General features: G+C 34.8%; 1 protein-coding gene and 1 non-coding gene across 11 annotated transcripts in view; one reads left to right on the forward strand and one right to left on the reverse strand.

Moving 5' to 3' along the window:
- The window catches only part of AP5M1 (adaptor related protein complex 5 subunit mu 1), a 29,301-nt gene extending 5,078 nt beyond the window's left edge, over positions 1 to 24,223 (forward strand). For 2 of the 10 annotated variants that reach the window (XR_014059352.1, XR_014059350.1), the window contains exons 2-11: positions 1,100 to 1,745; positions 5,090 to 5,317; positions 5,992 to 6,131; positions 6,864 to 6,949; positions 7,036 to 7,154; positions 10,470 to 10,566; positions 13,299 to 13,377; positions 14,437 to 14,551; positions 15,145 to 15,364; positions 15,501 to 18,286. Coding sequence is in view for 5 of the 10 variants with exons in the window: in XM_081509582.1 (XP_081365708.1) it covers positions 1,100 to 1,745; positions 5,090 to 5,317; positions 5,992 to 6,131; positions 6,864 to 6,949; positions 7,036 to 7,154; positions 10,470 to 10,566; positions 13,299 to 13,377; positions 14,437 to 14,467 (1,426 nt within the window). In the remaining 5 variants the exon portion in view is untranslated. Of the gene's footprint in view, positions 1 to 241; positions 268 to 1,099; positions 1,746 to 5,089; positions 5,318 to 5,991; positions 6,132 to 6,863; positions 6,950 to 7,035; positions 7,155 to 10,469; positions 10,567 to 13,298; positions 14,010 to 14,436; positions 14,582 to 15,144; positions 15,365 to 15,478; positions 18,287 to 23,985 lie in introns of those variants that run through there. The other 8 variants (XR_014059353.1, XR_014059351.1, XM_081509587.1 and 5 more) reach the window with 6 other exon arrangements.
- Positions 18,746 to 18,873, reverse strand: LOC145515964 (small nucleolar RNA SNORA72). Its single transcript, XR_014061159.1, has one exon. It is a non-coding gene; the product is annotated as a small nucleolar RNA SNORA72 (small nucleolar RNA).
- Positions 24,224 to 24,905: the final 682 nt, after the last annotated feature.

Genomic DNA, 24,905 nt, shown 5'->3' on the forward strand with positions numbered 1-24,905 from the left:
GCATAGAGCTTGCAAACCATAAAAGGTTATTCTTATTTTATTCTTTTTGTTACCTCATAGTATCTTCCAAGGCCATATAGATAAACCACTATTACTAAAATGCCCTTCCATATTTTTGTAGGGGTTGGCAAGAAGACTCAGGGTACTAGTGAATTCCTAATGTGGAGGATTAAATTGAACCACTTTTTTCTATCCTGCTCTACTAAGATAGAATCAGAAAGAATATCCTGTGGTGGGATGGAAAAAATTAATGAAGGGAATCAAAAGGTACAAACATGGCTATAAAATAAGTAAGTCATAGGGTTGTAATGTACAGCATGGTGACTACAGTTGAATTATACTGCATTGCATATTTGGAAGTTGCTAAGACAGGAAGTCTTAAAAGTTTTCATTATAAGAAAAAAAAAAGTGTAACTATATAAGGTGACAGATACTAACTAGACTTACTGCAGTGATCATTTTGCAACATATACACATATCAAATCATTATGTTGCTTCCCTGAAACTAATATAATGTTATATGTAAATTATACCTCAATTGGAAAGAGAAGGAGGAAGGAAGGAAAGAGAAAGGGAAGGAAAAACAAGACTAGAAAATCTTCTTTGCAGTCTTATCTGTAGCAACAGAAGTGATGTTTCTACCAGTGGGAGTCCAGATAGATTGTAGTTCCTTAACCAACAGAATACTATGCAGCTGTAGCTTCATGTATACTAACTTGGAAAAAAGTGGGTTTCACTGTAAAATGTATCATTGTTTTTTAAAAATGACAGTATGTTTATGTTTTAAACATATACATGGCTTGCTTACCAAGTGGAAATCTGAAGAGCCAAGAGACTAGGATTTTGAATTAGAAACAGGTATCCTACCTATTTAAAAAATAAAGTAAATTCAATTTTTAAAAATAAAATAGTACTTTATCATTTGAGATATATCAAGTACATAAGAGTTTAATGTTAATATAATGTTTTTTTGGTTGTGATTTTCATGTGTCAGTGTATATATTTGTTATTGTGTGATTTTGTTAGTATTTGCCTTGTGTTGGTTTTGGACTTCCAGTTTTTGCAGGAATTAATTATGTTCTTATTTCCATTGATGCAGACGGTATCCAACTGTTGAAAAAAGAGCTAAAGTCTTCAATGGAGCAAGCTATGTGCCTGTTCCTGAAGATGGTCCCTTCCTGAAAGCACTGCTTTTTGAACTAAGATTGTTGGATGATGACAAGGACTTTTTGGAGAGTCGTGATAGCTGCTCACACATCAATAAAACATCCATTTACGGACTCCCAGTAGGAAGTGAAGAACTCTGGCCAGTTGTTGCTTTTCTGAAGAATGGCATGATATATGCTTGTGTTCCACTGGTTGAACAAACGTTATCCCCTCGTCCACCATTAATTAGCATTAGTGGAATTTCACAAGGCTTTGAACTTCTTTTTGGGATACAGGATTTTCTTTCCTCAGGTCAAAAAAGTGACAGTGAGCTAAATACCAAATTGAGCCAGCTGTCTGACTTGCTTTTACAAACCTGTCCCTTTGGCACTTTGTTAGATGCCAACTTACAGAATTCGTTGGACAGTATTAATTTTGTTTCTGTTACTCACCCACAAAAACAGCCAGCCTGGAAAACTGGAACATACAAAGGAAAACCACAAGTTTCCATTTCTATCACTGAAAAGGTAAACTCCATGCAGTATGATAAACAGGGGATAGCAGACACATGGCAGGTCGTTGGAGCTGTCACTTGCAAGGTGAGATTTTCTCTGATACTTGTTTTATCATACTACGTAATATTTATGGAGAAAAGTAAATTTTGCTGACTTTATTTTACATCATAATGTGACATTCTTGATTATTACCATAAATAGCAGTCATTAGATATTATATTCAAGTGAAATTTTGTTATCTTTTTGCATTCTTTACTAAATATACTAGCTATATGCAGTTGACCCTTGAACAACATGAGATAGAACTGCATGGGTCCACTTATATACAGATTTTTTTCATTGAATACGTACTACATTCAGTCCCATACTATCTGCGATTGGCTGAATATACAGTTAAATCCATAGATGCAGAACCTGGGATACAGACTGCTGACTGTAAAGTTATACATGGATTTTTGACTGCACAGAGGGTCAGCTGCATTGCTGTGTAATGAATTAACCTGTCATCACAACCAATAAACATCTACTATACTTACAGTTTTTGTAGGTCAGGACTTTAGGAGCAACTTAGCTGAGAACTTCTAGGGTGGATGTCTGTCACAGTCAAGATTTCAGCTGGGGCTGAAGTCACCTGAAGGTTTGAGTGGGACTGGAAGTTCTACTTGCAAGGTGACTCAGTCACATGGCTAGCAAGTTGGCGCTGATTATTGGTAGGAGACCTCAGTTCGTTTCCACATGGACTTCTCAACAGGCTGCTTAAGAACATTCTCACAACTTAGTGACTCCCCTTTGATCAAACAGACAATTGAACAGGCAGCCAGACAGCCACCTGAGGCACAAGTGAAAGCTATTCTTGTTATTACATAGACTGAAAGGTCATGTAGCATCACTTCTACCACTTTCTGTTCACCAGAAGCAGATCACTTTGTCAGTCCACATTCAAGGGAAGTGGAATTAGGCTCCATCTTTTGAAACAGTAAAATCAAAGAACTTGTGAAAATATTTTAAAGTCACTATACTTATTTTCCATTTTTTCTAGAGAGGGTGAAATTGACAAATCTTTGACTTAATATCTGAAATCATTTTCAAGGACTCATGTTTTATTTAAACAAGTCACTAGGTTAATATAGGGTTCTCTGGTTTGAGGTTAAATAATAGGAAAAGACAATGAAAATAACAATACAGTTAGCAGTGATAAGTGCCACATTCAATAATGATCAAAAATAGAAACCCTCCAAAAAAGAATGCTTATACATGTATATTAATATTCGGAGGTGTCTTTTTCTGTTTTCTTCCTTTATTCTCTGCACTAATAAACTTTTTATATATCATATTAATGTTGAGTGAGTGAAAGTCACTCAGTCGTATCTGACTCCTTGTGACCCCATGGACTATACAGTCCATGAAATTTTCCAGGCCAGAATACTGGAATGCTGGAGTGGGTAGCCTTTTTCTTCTCCAGGGGATTTTCCCAACCTAGGGATTGAACCCAGGTCTCCCGCATTGCAAGCGGATTCTTTACCAGCTGAACCACAAGGGAAGCCCAAGAATACTGGAGTGGGTAGCCTATCCCTTCTCCAGTGGATCTTCCCAACCCAGGAATCGAACTGGGGACTCCTGCATTGCAGGCAGGTTCTCTACCAACTGAACTATCCATGAAGTCCGTATTAATGTTGAGTAGCTATGTAAAAATCTAATAGATAAAAAGTAGATTTCAAGAACAGAGAATTAAAACAATCTTGGCAGACAAATTGAGTCTGTATTTTTCTTTTTAAGCTTGTGTGCGGGCAAAGTCGCTTCAGTTGTGTCCAACTCTTGACTCTTTGAGATCCTGTGGACCGTAGCCCACCAGGCTCCTCTGTCCATGGGATTCTCCAAACAAGAATACTGGATGGGTTTCCATGCCCTCTTTCAGGGGATCTTCCCAACCCAGGGACTGAACCTGTGTCTCTTACTTTCCCTGCATTGACAAATGAGTTCTTTACCACTAGCACCACGTTGGAAGCCCCTTTTAACCTTAAAGTGACCTAAAAATGTATGTGTTTGCTTTACACTCTCTTCTATTATGGTCAGAAATACATTCCAATTATTAATTTTAATGGAAATAATTATCGTAAATGTCTCCAACTTAAGATGTTTGCAGATTATGTCATTCACACCTCTTAAAGGCGTTGAATGCACTTCTCTCTTAAGTTCTCTAAAATAAAAGTAGGGAAATTCACTATGTGTTTTTTCATTCTGTGGTAATGAACAGGAATATGTTACATATAATTTAATACTAATTCATATCATGGTATTTAAATAGCTCTTTGGTAGACTGACCCTAGTTTTTTGCTTCTGGGAATTTTGAATTAGCTCCTATTCTTGGTCTAATACAGATAGATGATCATGATATTTAGTATAGGAATGAGGGTTTGTTTACTCAAGTATAAGAGAAGCTGAGAGAGTAAGTCTCTGATCCTCTGACAGTCACTAATGACTCCAGCCTAGAGACTAGGATAGACAGAGAAGCCCGAGTTCACAGAAAAGAAGCCACATCTGTGTTACAACCCCAGAGCAGGAGTTCATGGAAAAGTCTGTGAAAGTGCTGTGTGTGGCCACCACTGCCTTAAAACAGAGCTCTGAGTGAAGTCTGTGAAGCTATCATATCTGGTTTCCATGACTTTCCTACTATAATGACTTCCCTTTCCCTTCTAACTCCTAAATCTCTCATGAGTACCTCTCATTGGCAAACTAACCCAGACCACATAGGGAAGCAGATCCTGGGCTTCTCTGCATAAGAAAGGTAGGCCACGGAGGTGACTATACAGAATATAAGGCATCACACAACACATGTAATGAACTGACTTTTTAAGAGGAAAAGAGCATTGTTGCTGGAGAGAATAGCACATACAAGAGCGTAGATATAAGATATGATTTATTCAGGTAAATTCAAGAATCTAATAAGTCTAGAGCATTACTTGGAGGGTAGAAAATGATTAAAAAAATAAGTGGGAACCAAACAGCGAAAGGCTTTAAAAGTAATATAAAACTGAAGGGCAACTATTGAGAGGTTTTGACATAGGTACAATAGAATTAGAATTATTTTGTTAAGAGAGCTCTGGCATTGATGGAGAATCTATTGATTAGAGGAAAGTGAGTCTAGATACACTTAGAGAGCTGTGACAGAAATATTTTTTGTAACAGAAATAGAGAAAAGTAGTTTTTTAAGGGTTTTAAGTGTAAGCAGAGGGTTCTAGGAAGGCTCTTCTGGTTTCTGGCTTGGATGTCTGAGAGTGTAATAGAATCATTATCCAGAGCACAGAAAGCAATGGGAATAATTCCTTGAAAGAAAAGTGAGTTAAGTTGTGAAGTGCCTCAGATAAATTAAGAAAAGCCTCATCCAGAAAGTGACTTCTTCAAAGCTCTCGGTGATATCTGTGTTGCAGTGTGATCTAGAGGGAAGCATGCCAAATGTTACCATTAGCTTGAGTCTCCCTACGAATGGATCTCCACTTCAGGATATTCTGGTTCATCCTTGTGTGACATCTCTTGACTCTGCCATTCTGACTTCTAGTAGCATTGATGCAATGGATGATTCTGCATTTAGTGGACCATACAAATTTCCACTCACTCCACCGTTAGAGTCCTTCAACTTATGCTACTACACTTCCCAGGTAAGCAACCTTGGAGAAGTTGGCACTTTGCTAATCTTTATAACTATGAATTGTGTTGTTAGGAAATCACCATACTTTTGGTCCAAACAAAACCTTTTCATGAGTTACTTACCAGAAGATTCGGATTGTTTCCCCTTAATCAGCTTTTTCATGACCAATTTAAGTGACTGCTGACATGGGAGGGTGGGGGAGTGAAGGTACAAGCAGAGCCGCAGGAACTGTGGGCGGGTGTCAGGGATCAGTATGTCTAGTGCGTGTTCTGTGTGGTACGTCATAGAGAACCTGGAGGAGGAGAATCTGGACAAGCAAGAGTAGGAAAAAGAATGTATTACATACCTTTGTAAGGTACCTTTCTGGAAATGGAAAGAGATGGAAGAATCCCTGTCCTTAGAAGGAATGTAGCTCTGGACAAGCAAGAGTAGGAAAAAGAATGTATTACATACCTTTGTAAGGTACCTTTCTGGAAATGGAAAGAGATGGAAGAATCCCTGTCCTTAGAAGGAATGTAGCTCCATCATTTATTGTCAGAATGACTTAGAGTAACCTATTAGTCATTAAAGGCGTATGTGTACATAATGACTATATTACTGCACAGCTCTTTCCTCAGTCACTATTGGCATTTTAGACCCATTAACTTGAGAATCATGTAAAAAATGTGTTTGTTTTGTTTCCAGGTCCCTGTTCCACCAATTTTGGGTTTTTATCAAGTGAAAGAGGAAGAAGTACAACTAAAAATAACAGTTAATTTAAAACTTCATGAAAGTGTGAAAAATAGTTTTGAATTCTGTGAAGCTCATATACCTTTTTACAACAGGTAGGAATAAAATTACATGATGCCATGATTTCTGCCTTCCTCAGTACATTCACACTGCCCTATAATAAAATTGTCTTGGTTTTTACCTTATTTTTAAGATCTAAAAATTTTGTGTTATTTAAATGTATGTTGATTCTGAACCAAAACATAGTCATAAAAGTAATCTTTGTTTTTAAATGTCACCATTTTTCTGGTTAAATTTGCTAGTAAATTATAAGCTTCAGCCAGTATAGCTTCCTTGGGAATTATTTTTCTACTGGCTTTATTTCTAGCAATTTCTCTGCACTGTACCTATAGTTAATAAGTTAATAAGTTAAGCCAATGATAAAACCTGGTGAATTAAGTCAATTATAAGATTTTTCCTTACCAATTCTACTTTTAAATTTGTTCTACAGCATAGTTCTTTTCAAAGGCTACATACTATATAGTAAAAATCATAGTTTTAATGTTATGTCAATTCATGTGCCTGTGTTAATACATTCTGTATGACTTTGTAGTCATCTTTAGAATTAATAATGAAATGTATAGCATCACCAAAAAGGTTTATTGTGTTTCTGTGTTTTTTGAGATATGATACTCATTATTTATTCTGCTCTATTCTGCAAACTTAAATGCAGATCTGCTTTATGTTGTCCTTGTATTAAGTGACAGTAGCAAGATTTGACATATATCTCTTCAAACTTAAATCTGTGATTTTTTTTTTTTTCCATTATCTCCATTTCTTTTTTAAAGAGGTCCCATCACACATGTGGAGTACAAAGCTAGTTTTGGCCAGCTTGAAGTATTTCGAGAGAAAAGCTTATTGGTCTGGATTATTGGTAAACTAGGTTTTGGTTTTTTTTCATTCATTTGCTGTAGAACCTATTTAATTTATAATAGTTAATTGGTGTATTTCTGTTTTTAGGACAGAAGTTTCCCAAATCAATGGAAATTAGTCTTTCTGGAACTATAACTTTTGGAGCCAAAAACCATGAAAAGCAGCCATTTGACCAGATTTGCATTGGAGGTACAGCATATTTAAAGGTAAATATATGTATATGGCTCACTACATTAGAGATCTTTCCTTTGTTTCTGAAGTGCATGTATCTAATTGATTTTTAATATTTTCTAATCTTTTTTTGGGGGGTAGGAATTCTTTTTGTCTAAGTCCTCTTTTAGATTTTAGTAAAATTCTATTTATTAATCACTTTCTATTTCACGTAATACTTAAATATTTTAAGGTGAAAGAATTATGTAAAATTTAAAACACTTCAATTTAACCTCTTTCTACTCAACTCTTAAGATATCGCATTTGAGATTTCTATACAAAGAATGTAAGATACAGTCTTTGCGCTCTATGGATTTTTCAGTGATGCTTGTCAGTAATTAATCAGGACTGCCTGCTTTTGGACTTTCAAAAAAAGACTAAGCTCTTCCAACCAAAGTGGTCAAGGAAAGCTTTGTAGTAGCGATGAACTTTAAGGAAAACTCTGAGGCCCAGATAAGCATGAATATGAAGCCTTGAAGATGGACTAACATTTGTATAGGTAAAGACATGGTTTAATCATGGGAATGAAGGATAACTAGGCATATTTAGGAACCCGTGCTAGAAACAATAGTCACACAGAAGGCTGGATAAGTGATTTAAGTCTGGACTGTAGAGGGTTTGAATCTGGCTTTCACTGCTTGTTAGAAAATGTTATACTTTTTTTTGAGTATGGGAGTGGTCCTTCAGAAAGCGGTACTTTATGAGGATCAGCCTGAAATGGATGTGAAGAAGATGAGAGAGGAAAAAAGCTAGAGACAAAGAAACTTTTTTAGTATTTCAGATGAAAGTTGATAAATAAATGATGCTGAGCTAGTATAGTGTCACAGAAACAGAAAGAAAGGGAAAAAAAAGAATAGAGCTGTGATAAGGGTAAATCCTTTAATCTCATTAATTAAGGAGAAAGATAAATAGTTTTAAGTCAAAGATGGTGTCATTAAAAAAAATTATGACTTAAACCAGGAGCTTCCCAAGTGGCTCAGTGGTAAAGGATCTGTCTGGCTAGTGCAGGAAACACAAGAGACATGCATTTGATCCCTGGGTCGAGAAGCACCCCTGGAGGAGGAAATGGCAACATACTCCAGTATTCTTTCCTGGAAAATCCCATGGACAAAGGAGCCTGGCAGGGTACAGTCCATGGGGTCACAAAAGAGTCAGACACAACTGAGTGTCTAAACAACAACAAACCACACTTGAAGCTCCCAGAGAGCAGAGACCATGTGAATCTCATTCATTCATTATTTTATTCTGAGCATCTAGTTCAGTACCTCACACATAAATATTTGATGAATGGATAAACATACTTAGAAGAAAGTTCTATTTCTTAGAAGAAATATAGAGAAAGTTGAGAGGGAGTGGGCTTCATATCTCGTTGTTGCAGGTAACTTATACCAAGGTGGGTGTCTAGTAAGGGCTAAAAAATCTAAAGTTGATTTCTAAGAGAAAGCTCAGCTGTTCATAGGATCTAGGAGTTATCCATGGAAAAGAAATAGTTGAGGCAGTAGAAATGAATAAGATCAGAAAAAGATAAGAGAAAATAGGAAGATTCAGGAGAATCAGTGAAGGAAAGTGAAAAGTAATCAGAAAGGTAGCTGCTGCTGCTGCTTCTAAGTCACTTCAATCATGTCCAACTCTGTGCGACCCCATAGATGGCAGCCCACCAGGCTCCCCCACCCCTGGGATTCTCCAGGCGAGAATACTGGAGTGAGTTGCCATTTCCTTCTCCAATGCATGAAAGTGAAAAGTGAAAGTGAAGTCGCTCAGTCATGTCCAACTCTTAGCGACCCCACGGACTGCAGCCTACCAGGCTCCTCCATCCATGGGGTCTTCCAGGCAAGAGTACTGGAGTGGGGTGCCAGTGCCTTCTCCACAGAAAGGTAGCAGGAAGATCTAAATAGAATAGTATCAAAGAAATCAAAGAAGATAGATTGAAATCTATACATAAAAGTGACTGGGGAAATAGTAGTGAAATCAGAAGTACACTGATGGTATTTCTTCTGTACTGACTTCAACTGTGTCCACAAGGCTTGTTTCAATGATTATTAAAAAAAAATTCCCACTTCTATATGTTTTTCAGAAGAAAAAAAGGTGGGATAATTATATGTTTTTTCAAAGGTAGGGACTATAACTTTTCTATTCATTTTCATCACCTAACCAGTTACAGTGTCATGGAAAGCATGTAATAGATATTTGTGTTCACTGAATAGCTTTATTTTTATAATGTCTAGTTTTGTGGAAATCTGCCTTGACATAACTTCCAGCATCCAGAATTATGCCAAACAAGGAAGCCAAAGCTCTTTACCGTTAGATAATTTGAGTGGCAATAGGGAAAAAAATTGCTGAGGAGACCTGAAAGTTAGATCTATGCATGTGATCAGTTAGTTTGACAATCAAAAGAAGAAAGACAGGAAATGAGAGAAATATTCAGGAAAAGAAGAAGAAAGCAAAAAGTATAGGAAAACTATCAGGCTATTGCAAATTCAAAAGCTTTTAGCAGCAAAGATGAGGAGAATCACAACAAAAGGAGGCTGGTCTGTGATAGACTTTTCATAGTTTATGTGGCTATCACTATGCTTTCAGAGAAGATACTAATGGCCCTCTCTGTTACAGCACCGTATATTAACTGACATTTATACTAATGACACTACATGATCAATGAAATTCAGAAACTTACATTAATTCATTACATTAGTTGATTACATTTTAGAAAAGTTAGTTCTACATAAGTTAAATTTTAGTTTTCTGAAAGTAGAGCATTTGATTCCCTCCAAAACCAGATAAACTGGTGTTCCCTTTTTAGTAATTACATGCTTGTGTTTTGCTAAAAGGTGTGTAAAAGTATTATGATCTGAACTATATCACAATCACCTCGTCTTAGGGATAGAAGAGAACATACAGAACCACAGACACCACAGGGAAGGACCAGCAACATTGTAGTCAGTCAGTTCTGAGTTCAAATGCCAGTTCTACTACCTAAGTGTTTCCATCTCTGAACCTCGGTTCCCTTGTTTGTAAAATACAGATAACTTGCAGTGTAGATTAGAATGTATATTAGTGATGGGCCTGGTGTGTGTTAAGCACTTCATAATGGCAGTCTTAGAAAGAAATGACTCTCATACAGAAGGGACAGATTAGTGTATATGTGTCCATATGTACACTTGTGTACACAGGCACACATAAACAATATTGTTTGTGATTTTTATTTTGTGAATTGTGTGAAATACTTTCCTAAAATTGTGTAAAGGGAAAAAAATGTGACCATCATTTTTACCAAATAATCACCTTAACTGGGTACATTTCTCTTCTTGTTCTAGCTTCTTTTTAGGATCTTAGATTACACACTCACTGGATGTTATGTTGATCAGCATTCAGTTCAAGTTTTTGCATCAGGAAAACCAAAAATAAGTACATGTAAGTTGTACAGATTCAAGCCAACTTGAGGGAATTAAAGTGGTGTTATGTTATTATTAACTAAGATAAAATTAAAATGTGAAAGAAAAAGATCAGAAAATAATCCCTATTTATAAAAATTCTGGCCTAATCCATCCTGTGTTAATAGGTTATGTACATTGCCCTCTTCCTTCTCCTATTTATAAAGTGGTCTGAATGAGCAAGGATTGACATAAGGTGGGCTCTAGTCTAAAGTTGAATTTGCTTTGCTCAGTTTATAATATACTCTTTGACTCTTGGGCAAGTTAGTAAACTTCTTAAAGTTTTAATTTCCTCATTTGGAATTAGTAGTATTATTTATCTCAGGATTGTTATGAGGTTTAAATAAAATTTATATTGATCAATCACTCAACATAATATTTAGCATGTAGCATGGGTTCAATAAATGTTAAGTATGATTATTAAAATTTTAAATATTTTTAGCCAGTGTCATGGTCAGTGACCATTACTCATACCCTGCTTTACCAAAGGGAGAGCAATAGAAAGTTCCCTGCTTTTAGTGAGTTTGTTAGTATTTCATATATATATGTATGTGTTTCATATATATATAGTGTTTTATATATATATAAACACATGTGTGAAAATATAGGTAGAGGAAACAGCAATTTAATTAAAATTATTGAATTAAAACTTTAATTCGGATCAAATACAGACATATGGCATAAAACAAATAAGTAGTTAGAATGAGGGTAGAGTTAGCTGAACATAAGTAGAAACCTTTTTGCCTCATATGTTAAGAATAAAACTATCATTTTTAGATAAATATATCTAAATCATCAGGGCTTCTCCGGTGATTCAGTGCTAAAGAATCTACCTGCCAATGCAGGAGATGCAGGCTCAATCCCTGGGTTCAAAAGATACCCTGGAGAAGGAAATGGCATCCCACTCTAGTATTCTTGTCTGGAAAACCACATGGACAGAGGAACATGGCTGGCTACAATCCATGGTGGAGTCACAAAGAGCTGGACCCAACTTAGCAGCTGAAAAACAACAATCTTAAACTAAGGGTTGGGGTCCTTAAGGTAGGAAAGGTAGGACAAGACTTTGTAATTTGAGCTCAGAACTACTGAATTCTAGGCAATTACTTGTGAATGGCAGTAATAAATTCTATGAGGTATAACCAGAATAAGCCATATTCTTTACTGCCATAGGTTTTCCCTGTGCTTTCTCCTATATCATTTTTTTTTAAAGAAATTCATACATATGAAAGAATCTTCATAATGCTTTTTAAAAAATTTTTTATGAAGGCACAGTATAGTTGTTAGTTTGGACAAACCAGAAGTATTGTCTAAATGTAAATAGACCAGTGTTTTCTGTGGGAAATATGTTGTCTCTTTAGATAAAATCTAAAGTGTTATAAGTATATTGTTAATATTACTAAACATTGTAGTAATTTTCAGAGAGCATAATACAGAATGGAATGTTTCAGTAATATACCTACTTCTTAATATATGAATGAAAGAGGTCATTTTAAATGGATAATTATAACCAACTCTTATTTCCTTCTTCTTTTAGTTTCAAAATATAGCTATCACTTTGTGCAACTATGTGAAAAACTTTATTTTGCCATCATCTTGACAAGAAAATCTATATTAATATATAACTTAGTTCTGATAATAGTTTAATAATGCTAATGATGGTAATTTAAATAATAATAACTAATCTTTATTGCTTACTATGTGCCAGGCATAGTTCTGAGTGTGGGCTAACTCATTAATCCTTAGAATGCCCTATGTAAGTGTTATCTCCATTTGACGATGAGGATGCTGATGGAACAGAGAGATTAGGATCACATAGCTAGTAAATGGCAGAACTGGGACTCAAATCCAAGCAGTCGGTCACTAGAGCCTGACCACCTAACCAATATGCTGTTGCCTCTCAGTGTTACTAGATTCTCAAACTGAAGTAACAACTAAAAAAGGCAACAAAGTAATGTATCATTGTTGTTCAGTCACCCAGTTGTGTCCAACTCTTTGTGACCCCATGGACAGCAGCACACCAGTATCATACACCTACCCTTTTCATTATGAAGAAGATACATGAAGAGGTATTGTAGAAAAGGCAGGATTGGATAAATAGAGATGTATGGAATAAGAATTTACATGTGTCTAGCTCCAAGCGAGCATTTATCGTCTCAGTTTTACGTGTCAAAAAACTTTAATTCAAAGAAGTTGTCATTTGTTCAAAACTATTAAAACAGAAACCTTGAATCTGATCAGAACTATAAGAAACCACTAAAGCAACTTTTTTAAAACATTACTAGAAAGTTGAGTATGTATTTCTATCTATGAAACTTTGAATGCATAAAGAATAGCAAGAATAGAATCAGAACTGTGATGAAGAGGTTACAGAAGGGAAACCAATCAAAATATTTTTAATGTTTTTGTAGCTGAAGTAATGATCTATAAGAAACAGAATTTAGGGAAGATGTAAGAAAAAAATTAGCAGGTTTAGCATGAGGGATATCAGCATAAATTTGGCATATATAGGCTAAAAGATGGATTATTCATGTATTTAATAAACCCATACTTTTTAAAGTGGTAAGAGTTATAATAATGCCTTGATAAAAACTGAATCGAAATGACTGTATCAAAGAATTTCCTTCCTTGAAATAATTGTGTTCCAAAATTTTAAATACCATGACTTTGCTTCCTCACTGAATTTTTGTTAATATAATCTTATCTTTTTTTTAGACCGGAAGCTAATTTCTTCTGACTATTACATCTGGAATTCTAAAGCTCCTGCTCCAGTTACATATGGATCATTATTACTGTAATTGTCTCATGTTTAAATGGGATTTATATACTAGTAACAAGTTAAATCATAGTCTTTTATTTTTAATGTATATGCACATAACCTGTAATTGAAAATCATTTATTTAATTATAAAATATTCTTGTTCAATGTTTTTAGTCTGATTTAGTTTGAAAAAACATTTTAAAAACTAATGTATCCAGTTTTTTTACCCTTGATTTTACTTAAGTATGATTCAGAGCATAAAATCTAGTGATTCACTTTCTGCTTATTTTAGAGACTAGTCTTGACTTTCCTTGCCATACGTGCTTCTTCCTGCCCCTGTGGCAGACATGGCTAATCAATCACAGCCCTCTTTCTCCATTGGGCATGCGTAGATTTGGAATCAGGCTTCTTCTCAGTCCAGATCTGCAGACTGCCACTCCCAATGGATTGTAGATGAGTGTAAGATAAAAAAAACTATTTGCTCTTGCAAACCTGAGTACTAAGTGCTAGTACAATGCTTTGTTACAGAATACCAGAGACCACATTAGAAACAACTGTAAATCTCTTGAGAAAATAGCCAATGAAAATGAAGGAAAATTGTTTAAATAGTAACCTGTTTTTAATAAGAACTATCCTACTGACTAATAAAGAATCTTCATAATTCTATTTACAGTGCTTATCTCTGTTCTAGAGTTACTTTTCAGGCAAACTTATTAAGCTGCAACAGTAACATTTTGTTTAGGATGTCAGTAAGTAAGCATATTAAGAGGGGTGGGATACCTTCTGAAGATGAGCATAGTGTTTCGTGATTACTGAATATCTGCAGACAAATTTTTAAAGATAAATTTAGATATAGTATTGGTTTTTCTCTGTTTTATAATTCATTAATGGGTGAATTCAGGTTAAAATTCAAAAGCTATTTTATGGGTGTAGAGTATCACTTAATCGTATTTCAGTTTCATGTAGCACATTATCTTTACATTTGTCACTCTTGTTTCCTTATTGGCATGCTCTGGGTTTCTTTAGGAACCATCCAGTCATACTCTATTCTCTACCTGTTTTTACAATTATATATCACGTTCTATTTTCATAGTAGCTCAAGTTGGACTTTAAAGGAAAGATGAAATGCAAGAAAAGATGAAATCTCAAGATCCTCAAAACTTACTCCATGTCAAGTTACATTTTACAGAACAGAAGAGTTATAAAAAGTATGCATCACAAATTAATATTCAGTTAAATTGTATCTTGGTTTCTTTTTTATGAGTCTCTTAAGGAAAAGCTTAGAAAAAGCTGCGAACTTCCTGAAAGAGAGCTATGATACTTTGAAATGAGATTGCATATTAATTTAGGATTTGAAATATGATTTTTAAAATTAAGGTCAGTCCTACTCATTATAAATTCCTTTTCTGTAAAGCCTTATGGCATAATGTTCTATGTTCAAAAGTATCCCAAGTAATGAAAATAGAGTAAATTCTAGACCAGGACTTTTAGCTTGTTATTCTAGGCTAATCACAGATAATCAGTAGTAAAAACTTACCTTTTGAAAGAAGAAATCATTCCCCTTAGTTTTTTGAATCTCTTAAACTCAACCAAAGTTTAACATTTCACTTATATTATATTTCACTTATAATGGAGCTGTTTGTACATCTTGATTGTATAAATGTTTATCCAAGTACACTACAACAGGGAAGAGGCATTTCTCTAGTGAGTGGGCTGGGCTGAGATTCCATATAATAAACCCCTAGGTAAAACTTAATAAGCAATCAGAAAAACCAGTGAATCTTTGCTCTGACATTTCTAGAAACCTGAGGAAAATCTAAGAACTACTGGAGAAGCATAGGGGCGATGGGGAACCTGATGCCATCTGTTGCCGTTCCATTCTAACATACCGCTACAGAACTTAAACTAACTCATGTTTTCATCCTGTTGAGATCAGCTGGGCACACTGTGATGCTTTTGATTTTGTCTAGAAACCTGTCACTTCAGGATAATTTCTGAAGACAAAGTCTGTTTCCCGTTTGGTAGGTGACCTGTTTAATGTTTTCTCTGTGTCTGGGAACTCCTTAGTGTAATTAGCGACCTTTGAACTCCACAACTAATCCTGAGCTATTTTGTATTCCTTACTCATCTTTAAGGCTGGACCTTTCTTTTCTTCAGAGTCCGCTGCCACAATTAAAGAAGAAACAGCTGCATTTCAAAGGGATTCCGATTCCAGAAGCTTAATCGTGATTGACATGTTCTTATTCTAAGCTATAAGACACTCTTAAGAGTCCTTTCTTGGGTTAAAACTTCAATCATTTTCTAAAAAATTATCCCACTATGGATTTTATTCATTTTCTTTGATAACTATTCTTTGCATTTTTTAACTTGAAAGATGCTGTGCATTTGCACTGAATATGAGCACCTACTTCCAGTTAAAGATTTGGATGGTGTCAGACCTACTCCAGAGGCAGAATTGCTAAATTCCCTTTTAGTGCCAAAATATGATTATGAAATCTGATATCTATCATATGGGTGATTATTCTTCAGTAGACCCAAAATGTACAAAAAGTGTTAAATTTCTGAAAATGTACTCCAGAAAAGATAGTTCATGATTTTGATAAACTCTTCATTTCTTTACAAACAGTATTTTTTAAATTTTTTAAAGGCAGCAGTACCCCTACAGTGTAAGTCAGTCCTCTTACAGTGGTGAGCAATTTTTACCTTTTACTTTTTAAATAATTAATTCAAATGTCAGGTTTGAAGTAAATAACCTGTCAGGAATTCTTAAATTATTTGTTTAAAAAAATTTCAATTAAACATTAGTCTTATAAAATTAATTTATTCACACTAACTCAGTATTTCTAGTGAGTTAAAACTATAGTTTTATACATCATACGGTTTAAGGTGTTTCAAAGCACAATTTTATACATAGAACAACTGCTAGTATTTTTCTTCTAGTTTTTATTGTAGTATTTCAGAATCCTTTATAGACATTCATGGACTCCTGCACTACCCCTGGGAGGTAGGTAGGTCGAGTTATCATCCAGAGTCTCTGCTGGGACCGCTGCCACAGCACAATGGTTGTTTCTAAGACAAAGGTCAGAAAAGGGATGTTAATAAACAGTCCTCAGGTTTAAGGGACTTTTTTAGGATTACATCTTAAATTCCAACAAATCAGATTTAGGAGTTACTGAAAGTGAAATTGATCCATCCCTCATCCAAACTTTGCAATACTTTCCTGTTCTGACATCATTTAGATAGTTAGCTGTATTATCAGATTAGAAACCATTGTACCAGCCTGCTGAAAGGAAAAGGAGGCAAAAAGCTAAACATGGGATGAATTCTGAACCTTTTAACCTGGCTGAAGTATGTTGGTCCCTGTTATGCAAATACCTTCAATCCTCTGCTAAGTTCAGTGGAAATAATTTTCTTGAATGACAGGTTTATTCAGCAAGGATTCAGTTGGTGATTAATCCCCCTTTGATCTAGGGTATTTCACTTAACTACCAGTTACCTCGTTCTGACAAAGTGCAACTGAGATTAGGGCGATCACTAGAACACTACCAGGGTGTGCGTTTATTCTCCATAGCCTCTTAAAGCAAGGGCCAAGAATGCAATTTATTTTCAGTATTTGAAGATGTAAAAGTCCTGCCTGCCAAGTTAGAAAGTCAATTGAATACCAAATGAAGTTTATTTCTTACGTAATAGAACAAATGTTTCTTTTTACTTTGCCCAACAATGATTTCAGGAAACTTAGGCTTTGAAGTAACAAAGACTACATTCTAAGTATATCTTCTAGTTTTGTTTCATATACTAGAGTGTATATTTATTGGCCCTGAGATAACCCAAAACTCAAAGCTGCAGCTTAGGCTGAGAGAAATGCTTCTATTTTATGAAACTGCACAGTTTCTCCCCATCCACCCCCATTAAAAACTGTCATGGAATGTGGTAAATCCAATTGGGGAAAACACGTCACAATATACAATTACTCATCTTAAGACTTCTGATTTCAGAGCTTTATTTAACTTTGTCCTTTCTTGAGGAAAAAGCTTATTATGTTTCCATCATGAATCAGATCTTTTTCATAATGAAAGATACCATTACAAAAATACTTCAAACTCATTATTTTAAATTTATCAAAATAACTATTTTCCACAGTATTGTTTACTATTTTACTAATTTTTCTGCCTTTTTCTTGCTTAACTGGGTACCCTTCTTCCATAACTCGAATCTTTGAAATATTCTATGAAAATTTGTACAATATTTGAAGGATAAACTTGCAAGATGTTTCATGCTAGATTTCTCAAAGAATTCACTTTGTAAAACTGTTATCAATATTGGTGTCAATGTTTACCTTGCCAGATGTCAAATTTGGAGATTTATTTCTCCAGTATATTTTGAGAACCTTAAAAGTAGAAACAATGTATATCAAAATTTGTTTTTAAATAGTAAATTATTAATGACTAGTGTTATTACTATAGACAAAGCTTTTTTAAACACTTTATAGTTCATTATTCTGGTATCAATTTGTAGGTTATATATTTGGAGAATTTTCTTATACATCTTTTTGGCTCAGACTTTTATGATCCAATTTCTAAATAGAAACAGCGACTCAAATAAGAGCATATCTAACTTAGGTTGGTGCCAAATGAGCATCTCGAATTTGAATTTGATAACTAAACTTTCTGAATATCTTTTAATAGCAAGTTACTTAATCATGGTAAAGCTGAGGATCATAAAAAATATAAGATAGAAGGTAGGATCCCTGATCATGTTGCTAAGAAACTACAATAGTATTTTTAATAATTATACAGTAAATTTTTAGTTAGCAGTGATATTTGATGCACAGCATTTACAGATGGACAGATGCCCTGGAATGGAAACCACCTGCTAAATTGTTTTTCCAGTAGGACATGTGAAAATTTGCATATCTTAATATTCCATTAAACATTTAAAATGAAGCTATGTTTTGTTTAAATGTCTTCTTTTTAAATGATGGTTTCTGTAGAAAAAAAAACATTGTTTAGTTAACACACTACTAATAAATAAAAATGAAAACCTCTTAAATTTTTTACTTTTTCTTTCAAGGGACTTGAGTGCCCTCTACAGGTTATAGAGATAACCAATGACTGTAGTTTAAAAAAAAAAAACAAAAACCAAGCTCCAACCAGGTTTATTAAAGAAAAACTGTACATGATTTACTTTTCACCAGTTTGTTCCAGTCTTCTAATGATATCAGAATCACCAAGAAAATAAAACAATAATTTTTCAATTCATTTAGTGTAACTAATAATCATCAAACTAGCAATGGTTATCTTCAAAAGTTATCCTACTACCTGTGCTGCCATTTCTCAAGGTTGATCAGATACCTATAGAGTCAGACACTTCTCACACAAGATGCAACATATAAATTGGACTTGGTTTATCACCAGCATTTATAAAACCAGATCTAGGTAAAGAACTAGATCTGGGAACACATGCACAGTCTTAACATAGTGAACATTTGGCCTGCCCTAATTATTACAAAATCAGAACTGAATATTCACAGTGACTGTATTTTTAAACTCTGTGGTTTTTCCCTTTTAGAAGCAAAGTGTGATGTGATCTATTTTATTCATATTGTTAACTTTGTTAATTTGCCAGTGATTGAGGTAAGAGGGTTGTTTTTTTTTTTTTGCCAGTTTTATAGTTTAGTGTGAAGAATATAATGTTAATACCATTGAATTTTCCAAATCACTTAGCTGGCTTTTTTTTTTTGGTGGAACTCTTTAAATGTTGGAACTATAATAATACACATTCTCTTACAGAAAGCAGATTGTGAAAATATTCAGCTATTTTGAAATTTATTGAAAATGTGGAGAAAAACTTGATTATTTCCAGTTACATTTTTAGAATATTATACATTGAAATAAATAAGCCTTTTTGAATATGCATGATGTAAATTTATTAAATTACATGAGTTTTATTTCTTAATCTTGTTGGTGAGTGGTGATTGTGTTCAAGCTCAAAACATAAGGCCAAGTTAGAATTTCGTTATTTAAACAAAGTTAAGATTGAACAGATAATGCTTTGTTATTATTGTTGCATAGATCTGCTAACTAGAAAGAGTATTTTTACTTTAACAAAATGCAGAGGTTTCATATCTGAGTCACTCGTTTCAAAGTACCCATACTTTCTCAACAAGTGTAACAGACTTGTTTTGAAAGGATATAGGAATTCATTTTTTATATGAAACTATAGAACTGGAGCACTGGTGGCACTTCTGATTCACTTAAAACTGCCAGGGAAACTAAATATGATGAGAACTAGAGGAATGACTGGATCAAGTTAATAGAAATAGATCCTTTTGCAAGCCACATAATGATCCTGATCATCAACCTTGAAAAGTAAATTAGAACAAGCAAATTGCTGTTGAAAAATTCTTTCAGCACTGTGCTGTTGCTACTCAGCTAGTCATGGCTCAGCCAGAGGCAAGGAAAAAATGCACTCGGTTTTGCATTAACAAAGGAAACATTATTAAAGTGAATGTTTACATTCTGTTTATTGAAGTGTTCAAAGAATGTTTGTTGCATCTGCAAGCAACCTGCTATTCTCCGACTATTACAGTGCATGAGTGATAATAAAAATGAGTCATTTGTACATTTTAGAAAAATAATCAACATTTAACTTAAGTGTTCCTGAGCCATCTTACTTCAAAATATTCAAGTATCAAAAAAAAATAAGTATCAATACTTTCTCTTTTAAAGATTTTTTGTCACTAGGAAAAGTATCCTATTTAAAAAAAAAAATTCATTCACTGGAATACACATTCAAATTATTTCCAAATGCTCTATGTAGTTTTCCTCCCAGACTCTGCAATGCATGAGACATAATATAATTTTTAAATAGAAACAGTAAAGAAACTACTTAAATGAGTGTGTTACTGGATATATGTGTATTGGAGAAATAGCTTGATAATTGTAAGAGCTTTTTTGAACTACCTCATAAAGACTAAGTTGAGAATTAAACAAGACATCAGTGAAAAGCAGGAATGCTAAGCTCACATTTAAAAATTTAGTATTATATGTATTGGTAAAATTGAGGAAAGCAATAATTAAAAATTCAAAATTGTAGCTTTCATTTATGGGAAATGAACAATGTGAATCACTTTTAGAAGTAAAATGTAGTATTTAATAGGGATCTAAGTACCATATTTTACTTGGTATCTTAGCAGATGTTATGGAATACAATTCAGTATTCTGTAATCTGATGGACTGGCTAATTTTTGAGGAACAGTTTTCTTAGATGCACTAAGATAACAAGTTGTCAGTGTTCTGTATTTCAGCCTAAAAATCTTTCTGTTATACTTAGCAAAGATTATTAACCCATGCTATAGGCTGTTGAGAACCTCTTTGCCGGATATTTTATTATTTACCATTTCCTATGGTATTTGCAGAGCAGCATATATTTTTTAAAGTCTAGAAATGATTAAAATTACTTGAGTTAAACTGGATATTTTATATTTAAAATATCCTAAATATTTAAAATATCCTACGGAACTTCAATCTTTGTCCATAATCTTTAAAAAAAAAAGTTTTGAATCTAAAATAAAGCAAATGCCAAGCTTCTAACTCTGCTTTTGCTAAAGAAATCACCAGGAGAAGTGGTTAGTAAATGCTTTCAGTTTCTTAACTGATAGCAGCAAGAGGGCTTTTTAATATAAGTGGCTTCAGGCCCATAATTAACATATTTCCCTTATACTTAAAAGTCATATAATTTAATGTCAAATTTTTTAAACATTAAACTTTATAATTGAATGTTAAAGGCCTAAACCAAGAAAAAAAAAAAAGTTGCTGAGTGGGCCTCCCTGTTAGTCTAGTGGTTAAGAATCCTCCTGCCAGTGCAGGGGACATGAATGCAATCTCTGGTCAGGGAAGATCCCACATACTGTGGAGCAACTAAGCCCATGAGCCACAACTATTGAGCCCGCACGCCCTATTACTCCAGATCTACAAGAGAAGCCACTGCAACTAGAGAGTAGCCCCTGCTCACCACAACTAGAGAAAGCCCATGCACAGCGACAAAGACGTAGCACAGCCAAAAGTAAAATAAATCTTAAAAAAAAACTGCTGAGCAATCCATTTGAAATTGAGACATTAGTCAAGGAAAATACATAATTAATATTAAACTTTTACTGTGCTCCTATTATATGCCACTCCAGAGCTAGACAAAAAGACAACAAATAATAGCTAATTTTGAATGGTACATGATAACTCCTGCAATGTGTTAGCACTATAATATGGAAGACTATACATTGTATGGAAATTGTCCAAAGAGGTGTGATGGTTGAAGTTCACCAGGCATACAAAGGAAAGAAGGGCATCCCAGGGACAACGTCATAAACCTGGATGTCTAGTTCTCTGAAAAGAGCATCCCAGAAACCGGAGCGTCTAATATAGTAAGTATGTACATGTGCATACAAGGGAACATTTTTTCCTTTCAGATGTTCAATATTTGGATATTTAGATAGATATAAATTTCTAAGGAAAGCAATTACTGTATTTAATTTCCACCTGAATATGCAGGCATATGAACACTTTCCTAAAGACAAATATACACTTCCACACTCTGTCCCCCTTCTCTGCCTGCCTTCCTTGCTAATTATTGAATGCATGTTCACATGTGCTCGTATGAGACTTAGCTCTGCATTATCAGTGAAGAAAATATAAATGTATAAATAGGACTATACAGAAAAGATATGTGAAGAACTGTTGTATAATCTGTTGATACGTTAATATACAGCATACTCAGTCAATTGATAAGCTAAATTTTTTAGTTCACATCCTGTAGAACTACCATGGAACACATTCTTAACAATGTTTTATTTGGGTATATCACACATACACATGAATGTGCGTATGTGTGTAAGTAAAACAAAAATGCAGGCTCCAGAGCACTGCTCTTACATACTAGTTTGCAAATTTTACCCCACCTCTCATGCTAATATTTTCAACTTCTTGAGAACAATGACATTCATCTCTTCACATCTTTGTATTCCAAGTGCCACTAGAAACACAAGCTTGATCTTGATTCATTAAGTGAAATGTTAAAAATGAAGTAAAGCAGGTTGTTCTCCCACTTTACACAAATCAGTGATGTCTGGTGATTATGGTTTTGTGTGTGTGTATTAAAAGTCCATTGCGCAAACTGTGATTTCATCCACATTCAGCACAGGTGATTTCTGCCCTGTGATTTTCATCTCTAACACTATTGGGAGGATTTATTGCTGTCTGTGACACTACCCTTCAGACACACTCTGCAGAGTTTTGCCTCAACCTGTTAAACTAGCAACAGCTGAGGTCTGCATTTACTGCCCATCCTAGGACACATTCTTTGCAATTATGCTTCAGTGAACCCTAAAGCATTTGGCACTCTCATCTTAGGAATTCCCTTCTGGAGCTCACTCTCCAATGGCTTTGTGAGCTCCCCGCTATTTACCAGAGTTGATCCTGATTTTGTTCAGTATAATATCACCTGATATGCTATGATTCCCCTCACCCCATAAAGCCACAGCTTTCAGTGAGTCACATGTACTTATGAAATAGAGTGGTCTGTATCCAAAAATTCCAAGTGATTATTTTTGAAAATTTCCATTTATCATAAAGGCAGAATGGTAGAGAGGAAATATACAGTCTTTGAAGTCATACGGGCCTGGTTTCAAATCCCAGGCTCTGCCATTTACAAGCTGGGTGGTCCTGGATAAATTAACGTCTGAGGTCTTCACTTTTATCCAAGCTTCATAGGGTTATTGTAATCATTGAATGATGCAAATTTCTAGCTACATAGGTATTCAATTAGTGTTCATTCACTTCCATATCAAAGATTAAAAATAGCCTTTTCATGCAATTAGTTATTAGATAGTTATGCCTTCGGACTATCAAAATTATATGTATTGTCCATTTGCCCTTGGTTTTAAATGTTCAGCTGTATATTACATTGCAGGAATGCCTACTCCATTGCTTGAATGGGTCTTTAGGATTTAATAAAATGGCTATAGAACTGAGTAGGTGTAAGTGTTTAAGTTTGCTAAAGTTTAACAATTTATCACTATTCATGGAAAGACATTTACTCAAAATTCACATATTAAAGATGACTGAACAGCCATATTCTGCCAACAGTGGGATTGAACAAAAATAAATTAATCCACAGGACCATTGAACAAATGCAGTAATAACCCACAAAATATTAATGGAGATCAATTAACTTCTGGAAGGCTTTTCTTTATGTTGTCCAAGATATAGTCTGTACCACTCATAACTAATTGCTACATGTGGAAGTCATTTCTTAAATTTTCTTGAGATTTTTTTCCTAAAAGTAGAAAAGTTATTTGACAGTATAATTATTTTTTTAAATGTCGGGTTGATTGATTTATTGATTTAATAAAACATTTAAATTGTCAAATTTAGCTTCCTAGAAATCTGGAGTTTTAGATGATGGCACTTAAATCTTAGTAATGCTAAAAAGACTTGAAAATAATTTATTCTCTTCTCACAGGATAGTAACATTTTGCTTTGTGTTATCGCACTAGCCCTTTCCCCTAAATTAGCTCTATGAATAAAGTACTCGGAGTTGCAGCTGCAGATTTCTAATACCAGTGGGCATACTCCTTCATCTTCCCCAGGCCTGAGTCTCTACCACCACGCCAAGCCTCTCTTGATGTCTGAAAGTAGAAAAGTGAGTGACGTGATAACATCCTCCAGGCCTGGATGTGAGCCCCAGGAAACTCCTGCTGAAGACCACTGCCCACAGCCAAGGGGGGAGGAGCTTCCTAACTCCCTAGTCCTGCAAGGAGGCCACCCTTTGGATTCTTTGTGGGCAGTGCCTGAGAGCTTCCTAGAGGCATCTAAACTCACATCTCTTAATAGTTATTTCTCTCTGTTTTTATTTCTAGCAAACGTACTGGTTTTACATTTTTTAATGGTAATAGAAAGTTTCTTCCTTAAAGCTAAATTTAAAATGAATATGTATAAAGAAAAATATTGTGTAAATAAGAGTTCCGGTGTTAAATGACAACAGAAAGGTTGAAACTCAAATGAATGCACAAAAGTTATCTTGGGGGGCTTTTTGAAAATGAAAGATTGGACACTCAGGGAATCTGAAACTAGGAAGACTCTTCATTGTGCTACCGAGCATGAAAAAAAAATAGTGAAATTGTTAGTTGTTCAGTCCTGTCTGACTCTTTGCGACCCCCTGAACTGTAGCCCACCAGGCTACTCTGTCCATGGAATTCTCCAGGCAAGAATACTAGTGTGTGTGTGCTTAGTTACTCAGTCGTATCCAACTCTGCAACCCAATAGACTGTAGCCCGCCAGGCTCCTTTGTCTATGGGGATTCTCCAGGCAAGAATATTGAAGTGGGTTGCCATGCCTTCCTCCAGGGGATCTTCCTAACCCAGGGATCGAACCCAGGTCTCTTGCATTGTAGGCAGATTTTTTACCATCTGAGCCACCAGTGGGTAGCTCTTCCCTTCTCCAGGGGATCTTCCCAACCCAGGGATCGAACCAGGGACTCGTACATTGCAGGCAGATTCTTTACCATCTG

This window comes from Giraffa tippelskirchi, chromosome 7 (genome assembly GCF_054371585.1).
Source record: "Giraffa tippelskirchi isolate mGirTip1 chromosome 7, T2T-mGirTip1v1.2.pri, whole genome shotgun sequence".
Taxonomy (NCBI): Eukaryota; Metazoa; Chordata; class Mammalia; order Artiodactyla; family Giraffidae; genus Giraffa; species Giraffa tippelskirchi.